This window comes from Neoarius graeffei, chromosome 3 (assembly GCF_027579695.1).
Source record: "Neoarius graeffei isolate fNeoGra1 chromosome 3, fNeoGra1.pri, whole genome shotgun sequence".
NCBI lineage: Eukaryota > Metazoa > Chordata > Actinopteri > Siluriformes > Ariidae > Neoarius > Neoarius graeffei.
This window is the reverse complement of record NC_083571.1, coordinates 6,447,672-6,455,322: the sequence shown is the minus strand read 5'-3', so window position 1 is coordinate 6,455,322 and position 7,651 is coordinate 6,447,672. Positions and strand designations below refer to the sequence as shown.

Here is a 7,651-nt window from a genome sequence, read left to right as displayed (position 1 = left end):
GTGTGCGGCGTGTTACACAATGTGGCGCAGTGGCACGGCGTGCCAATAATGGCGCGAGACCTGCCGGAGGACCCAGACCCTGGGCCTCACAACGAGGTGCCACAGCGACATGGCATACAAACCCGGCAGCGCTTAATAGCCATAATATGAAAAGGTAAGGACAGATGGGACACGGGACACCATTCATTTTTTAAGATATTCTTTTAATGTGTTATTCAGTTCCTTCAATTCCTCGCGGATTCCCTCGAGGTTGTCGTTAATCGCCTCTATCCCCTTTAAAATTTCACCCTGCGACTCAAGGACCGCACGCGTCAGCACCCGGCCTGTGGACCCGGCGACAGGGGCAGGCGGTGGAGAAGGGGGGCAGGTGACAGTGACGCTGGATCCGCTCGGCTGGGGGTCCTCTTCCTGCTCGGGTGGGATGGACTGGGGGCCTCCTGTTGTTCCCTGGCACCCTGCTAGAATACATTTGTCATTAAAATCCTATTGTGGAAAATATGTGCACATGTTTTATTTCTGGTTGCATGTGGCTAGGAATATTGGGCCTACTAAGAGAGGAAGACATTTCCTCAAATACAGGGTGTCCCCGAAAAAATGTACACATTAGAGCACTAAAGGTGTTTTTTTGTTTTCAAAACCCATGTAACTCAAATAGACACTCATTGTGGCGCAGGCACTGCGGACGATGCGAATCATACCGTTATCTTGGTATAGGCTACATTCACATTCAGTGGCATACAATCAGTGACCGTTGCATGTCTCATAGCATACACTTTGAACATCACTTTAATTGGAGGTGACAGAACAATTAAGTGATGTATGTGAATTCTATTACACTGTGCTAAAGGCAGGGATTAACGTGAATAAATGTTAATGTTAAATGTTAATAATAAATGTTAAATGTTAATTTGATTAACGCGAGATTTCTAACATTTAATTAACATTAACGCGTTAGTAAAAGTTGCCATGTCTTTTACCTAACCCGGGCCTTACTGCAGGTCTATTTATATTCTGCCACCCTTACACGCCCTGCATAAGCTGGCAGACAGATAACTCCTCCTCCAATCACCACGCTGAAGATTTCTTGAACTTCGTTTAATGATGAGTGAAGTTGGGTAAAACTACAAAGATACAAACATGGATTGTATTCTTCTGTAACAAAATACATATGAAATCCAATAACAGTTTTAAAGTCCATTAACTCTTATTTCTTTTTAACAGCAATACATATATTCTTTATCAACATGGAAGTATTTTTAACATCTGACAACGGATTACCTCGTCCTGGGGCCTACATCAAGAATCAGTGTAACACATGTAATATCAGCTCGTAAAAATATGATGTCCCATCTACGCAAATTAAACAAATATTCATAAAAAATACAACATAAAACTTCCTTTAACATCATAACCTACCGACAGTACATCCAAAGACAAGGAATGTGAAGGATTAAGTTTGATGTGTCAGCAGATTATTTTCTCACATGAACTTCTCTGATTTGACTTCCTAATGTTGTTGCTAAGATACTGATGTCATCAGTAAACATATCGCTCTTAAAGCGACAGAACACGTTACAGTGCTAGAGAGACAGAACACTCCCCGTCTGGTGTCCCTAGGATACCACTATATAACAGTTAACATAACAAATAACACAGTTCTGAAGCTATTCAGAGGGAAGGAGTGTAATGACTTGGGTTATAGGGCGTAGGAACAGTTTCACCCCTTCTTTGTCAGCGACCTTCACTTCCACCTTGCGGACCCTTCCGTCTTCACTTGGAAACACCTTGGTGATGCGTGCAAGTGGCCAGTCATTTCGCTTGGATTGACAGTCTTTCATGAGGACCACAGTCCCCACTGTGATGTTCTGCTTGTCGGCCTGCCACTTCCTCCTCGGCTGGAGGGTAGACAGGTATTGTTTCCGCCATCTGTCCCAGAAGGTGCTCGCTAAACTCTGCACCTGCTTCCATTGACGTCTGAAGAGGTCTTTGCCCCGAAATTCACCTGAAGGGACAGGGGTCGGACCGAGCTTCTGCGTCAGCAGCGAGGTGGGTGCCAGAACTGAGGGGTCATCCGGATCAGTGGAGACGGGTATTAGGGGCCTTGAGTTCACAATGGCAGAGGCCTCAGCCATGAACGTAGCAAGAACTTCATGGGTTATTCTGGAGGGGCCTATTTGAAGCATCATAGAGTCCAAGATGCTGCGGGTGACTCCTATCATCCGTTCCCATGCTCCGCCCATGTGTGAGGCGTGGGGTGGATTAAAGGTCCACTTGCATCCTTGGTCTGCGAGAAACTGGGATACTTTGCTCTCATCCAAGTTGGAGGAGATGTTCAGTTCTTTGCATGCTCCAACAAAGTTTGTTCCGCGATCGGAACGCATCTGTTTCACTGGGCCACGAATGGCAATGAAGCGTCTCACAGCGTTTATGAAAGAGGAGGTGTCCATGCTTTCTATTATTTCTATGTGGATCGCTCTAACGCTTAGGCAGGTGAATAGTACTGCCCACCTCTTGTCGTTGGCATGGCCACCTCTAGTGCGTCGGGTAGAGACAGTCCAGGGGCCAAACACATCAACCCCCACATATGTAAAGGGTGGCTCCATACTGACTCTGTCTGAAGGCAAGTCCGCCATTTTCTGCACTTCACATTTTCCTCTGAGCCTCCTACATGTCACACACTTGAAGATGAGCGAGCTCACACATCTTTTGGCTCCTACAATCCAGTAGCCCGCTACACGCACAGCACCTTCAGTCAGATGACGTCCTTGATGTTGACACTGTTCATGATAATGTCTCACGATAAGGACGGCCAGGTGGTGTCTCCCAGGGATTATGATGGGATTCTTTTCTCCCGGACTGATGTTTGCCTGGGAAATGCGGCCTCCAACTCTCAAGATCCCGTCTTCTCCCATCACAGGATTCAAGGTAAGTAAAGGGCTGTCTTTTGGAATGTTTTTCTTGTTTCTGATGCACTGAAGTTCTTCTTGATAGGCCTCTTCCTGTACAGCTTTGATGATAACATTCTTGGCCTTTGAGAGGTTGTCTGTGTTATGGGATTCAGCGCAATAGTGCCAGCCTTTACAGTCCCCCGGCTCTTTGAGTGGGTCTCTTTTGAATGAGCTAGCAATGTGTATGAGGCTCGCCACACTTCGAAACAGGGCCTTTAAGGTGGAAAAGCGCTCAAAGCGCTGTGTGTCGAGGTGGTGCTCCTCGGCAGTGGTGCTGAGTGCAGTAACTTCGGGGCGCACATCTGCATCCTCATCTGGGTTCACTAGGTCGAAGTTGTCTGCACTGTAAGTTGACTGCTCTGAGCGTGTTAAGAATGAGGGCCCTGTGAGCCACGTGGTGTCTTTGAGGCGAGCGGCAGGCACAGACCTTGTTGCTAGGTCGGCTGGGTTCTGGTTGCTAGCCACGTAACGCCATTGTTGAGGCTCTGAACTTCTTCTGATTCTCTGGACTCTGTTGTTCACAAACACATAGAACCTACGTTTTTCATTGTTGATGTATCCGAGGACAATTTTACTGTCTGTGAAGAAGGTCACCTTATCAACAGGGATGTCCATCTCTGCCTTGATGGTCTCTGCTATGTCCACAGCTAAGACGGCAGCGCAAAGCTCGAGGCGGGGAATAGTTAAATCTGGACGTGGGGCAAGTTTAGCTTTGCCGAGAATGAAGCCTACGTGGAGGCCCCCACCTTGGTCCGTAACTCTTAGATAGGCTACTGCCCCTATAGCTAAGATGGACGCGTCTGAGAAAACACAGAGTTCTCGGTGTAAGGCTGCAGAGGGGGAGGTCTGGGTATAAGGCCTTGGGATTTTCAGAGCTTGAAGCCCTTGCAAAGAATCTCTCCACTGGTCCCACAGCACCTGTTTGTCGCTAGGTAAGGGCGCGTCCCAGTCTCGGGTGTCTGCTGTAAGGTCTCTAAGCAAAGCCTTGCCTCGAATGACAACTGGGGCAGCAAATCCAAGTGGGTCGTACAAACCATTTATGGTGGACAACACTCCACGGCGAGTGAATGGTTTTTTATCACCCGAAACCTGGAAGGTGAACGTGTCGCTCTTGAGGTCCCAGGTAACGCCAAGCGTGCGTTGAACTGGCAATGTGTCCTGACCTAGGTTCAAGTCTCTTAGCCCACTAGCGTGGTCTTCTGTAGGGAAGGCTTTCATGACTTCCTCACTGTTCGAGGTGATCTTGTGAAGCCGTAGATTTGAGCAGGCCAGCATCTCCTGCGTTCTTTTAAGGAGGTCAATGGCGACTGCAGCTGAGGGCAACGATTTTAGACCATCGTCTATGTAAAAGTCTCTCTCCACAAATTCACGAGCGTCTTCACCGTACTCAGCTTCTCCTTCCTTAGCTGCTTGTCTGAGGCCATAGATTGCTACAGAGGGGGAGGGGCTATTGCCGAAGACATGGACCTTCATCCTGAACTCGATGACTCCCTTGCTTTCGTCATTGTCTCGATACCAGAAGAAGCGGAGGAAGTTCCTGTCTTGTGGTCTGACGACGAAGCAGTGAAACATCTGCTGTATGTCTGTGGTGATGGCTATCGCCTCTCTCCTAAAGCGGATGAGTACTCCAAGGAGACTATTGTTGAGGTCAGGGCCGGTCAGGAGCACGTCATTGAGAGAGACCCCATCATGTTGACAGCTTGAATCAAAGACCACCCTGATCTGGCCCGGCTTCTTTGGGTGGTAAACCCCGAAAAGAGGTAAGTACCAACACTCCTCATGTTCCTTAAGAGGAGGGGCCACTTCCGCATGACCTTGCTCCAGTATCTTCTCCATGAAGCCAAAAAAGTGGTCTTTCATATCAGGTTTTCTGGAGAAGGACTTTTCTAATGACTTAAAACGGTTCAAGGTCTGTCCTTTGTTATTGGGTAGGCGCCTTCTCTGTGGCTTGAAGGGGAGGGGAGCCACCCAGCTGCTTTCTTCGTCTTTGTAAACACCTTCTTTCATGATGTGGAGGAAAGTCGTGTCTTCAAAGGAATGAGCTAACTTCTCATCATGGTCTGTTCTCTGAAAAATGTCATCTCCGAGGTGTGGTCTACTCATGTCTTGTGACACTTTCTTTTCTGGGACACGAGTGGGTGCATTCGGAGGGCTTGTGTTACAGACGCTCTCTTTAACAAGGAGCGTGTTGGGGCATGGTTCAAAGAGTGATTGCCTGCCATTGTCCAGAGTGTTTGTGAAGAAGACGTTGACACTTGGTGGTTTATGGACTCTTCCCAGGCAGACGTTACCCACTAGGACCCAGCCGAGGTCTAGCTTCTGAGCGTAGGGGGCGTCATGCGATCCATTTATTTGTCTTCTCACTTTATGTACTCTTATTATGTCTCTGCCGAGAAGCATCATTATTTGGGCATCATGATCGAGCTCTGGGATTTGTCCCGCTATAGGCCTTAGGTGAGAGTGGTGATGAGCAGCTTGTGGTGTGGGGATCTCTGAGCGGTTGTCGGGGATGTTATTGCACTCTATCAAGGTTGGGAGGGGCAGAGTGACGTGTCCATCCATGGAGCTTATTTGGAAGCCGCACGCTCGTCTCCCACTTGCCTCTGCTACGCCTGCACAGGTTTTCAGACGGTAAGGTAAGCTTTGGCAAGATACGTCGAAAACATCGAAGAACTCTGGCTTCACCAACGAACGATTGCTCTGGTCATCGATGACAGCATAGACTTTGACTGCTTTATCTTGTTGACCGGATGGGAATACTTTCACCAGGCAAATCTTAGAACAACTTTTACCGCTGAGTTGGGTTCCACAAACTTCAGTGCAGAGGGCCGACAGGTCTTCTTTGTTAGAGTCACTTCCCTCCCCGCCATGGGCGTCAGCAGGGGTGAGGGCCTTTGAGAACTCAGGTGTAGGTCCTGGGTGTAATGCAGAGTGGTGTCTCTCGCTGCCACATTCAATGCATTTTATCTCTTTGTCACAGTCCCTGGCTAGATGTGTGGTGGATGCTAAGCATTTGAAACAAATACCGTTCAGCTTTAGAAGGGCCTTTCTGTCTTCTAGAGACTTATCTCGAAAGCTACGACACTTGTGTATGGGGTGTGGCTTCTTATGGATTGGGCAATGCTTTGCTGGGTCAATGTGAGCTCTGGTTGTGTCTGTCTTTTGTGGGGAGACATCTGTTTTGTGGACTGCAACTGACATTCTGTTTGTGTTTTTGAGGTGATCTGATTTTGCATGGTCAGCATAGTGAGGAAGCGAAAAGCTGGGGTCATTGCGCATCTTCGCCTGTTCAGATATAAAGTCCACAAGGACAGAGAAGGGGGGAAAAGAGACCCCATGCTGCTTTTTAAACGTGTAGCCTAGCACCATCCACCTCTCTTGCATTGTAAAGGGCAGTTTGTGGACAATGTTAGCTATTCCCCGAGCTGTATCCAGGCAGGCTAGTCCCGAGAGCACTCCTTCTAATTTGGCTGCTTGGAGCTCCATTAACAGGTCGCCTAACTCTCTCAGTTTTTTCCAGTCTCTGTTGGAGATCTTTGGAAAGCTGTCCACTTTTTTTAGAAGCGCACTTTCAATGACTTCAGGTGCTCCAAAGCACTCGTCAAGCCTCTGCCAAATCATATCTAGGCCTCTCGCAGGGTTATAGGCATGTACACCTCTTATGCGTTTCGCCTGTTCACCCGATTCCTTGCCTAGCCATTTGACTAGGAGATCCATCTCCTCCTTGGCTGAGAGGTTGAGGCTGGTTGTGGTGTTTAAGAATGATGCCTTCCAGGCCCTATAATTTTCTGGCCTGTCGTCAAACTGCAATAAGCCCGTTGCAATGATTTCTCTGCGTGCCATAAATTTGACAAAATCAGACATGTTGTTATTGTTGTCTGTGTGTGACTGAGAGGGGCTGTTAATGTTTCCATAATCAGCTGGAGCCGGGTTAAAAGCAGGAAGCTGGGGTTGTGTGGCTGATGGAAGTGCTTGTGACTCAACATTAGTGAGAAGTTGCGGTGGTCGCACTGGAGTCTGTGGCTGTGTCGTGCCAGAATGTCTGACTGGCCTTGGGGCAGGTAAGTAAATGTCTTTGTCAGGTGGCTTGACATGGCCGAAATAAGCCTCATGCCTTTGTTGTCTTTGGCCTGGATGTTCTGTGATAGCTGAAGGCTTGCAGGTGTTTGCAGTAGTGTGAGTAACGTATTTGTCTGCGTTGACAGCGTGACGAATGGGAACATATGTATCAGCATCGGAGAGGAGCCCTGAGTATGGCTTATTATGATGTGTGTCGCCATCGGAGGGCTGCTCCGAAAATGGCTTGGTGGGGCGTGCATTGGCCCCAGAGGGGGGCGAGTGTGACCTGCTTAGGGAAAGGTCTCTATCCATATCTATACCATGCAACTCTGATGGCACTGGTGGTAGGCATGGGTTCTCAGTCCCTGTGGCTGGATCTGCATGAATGTCTGCCCATAAGCCTGCTTGCTCTCGAACATATTCACTCGTTCGCTGAAGACTGTCGTGTGGGGTGTGTTTTACATCCAATTCGCTGTTAGATCCATTTTCACATGTGAGGGCTGTAGCTAATGCTTCTGCCTTGGCAGCTGCGGCTGCGGCTGTTTTTTCGGCACTTAAAACTTCAAGCTGTGCTTCAAGATATACTTTTTCGGCATCCAATTTTGCTTTTTGCATTTTGATTTGCATCTCTTTTTCTGCATATT

At 48.2% G+C, this 7,651-nt stretch overlaps 1 protein-coding gene across 2 annotated transcripts; it reads right to left on the bottom strand.

Moving 5' to 3' along the window:
* Positions 1-258: 258 nt before the first annotated feature.
* On the bottom strand, positions 259-6,917 carry LOC132883105 (uncharacterized). Of its 2 annotated transcripts, none has more exons than XM_060916307.1 (2): positions 1,417-6,917; positions 259-458 (listed from the first exon to the last, which is right to left on the bottom strand). In XM_060916307.1, the coding sequence occupies exon 1, from the start codon at positions 6,810-6,812 to the stop codon at positions 1,665-1,667; it is 5,148 nt and encodes a 1,715-aa protein (XP_060772290.1). In that variant the 5' UTR covers positions 6,813-6,917; the 3' UTR covers positions 259-458; positions 1,417-1,664. The 2 variants fall into 2 exon arrangements, with proteins under 2 accessions (XP_060772290.1, XP_060772289.1); XM_060916306.1 differs by lacking the exon at positions 259-458 and adding an exon at positions 1,023-1,121.
* Between the last annotated feature and the right edge of the window lie 734 nt (positions 6,918-7,651).

Bases quoted from the DNA above. Each gene is read 5' to 3' on its own strand.
- LOC132883105 (XM_060916307.1), bottom strand. From the start codon at position 6,812: ATGTCTGATTTTGTCAAATTTATGGCACGCAGAGAAATCATTGCAACG.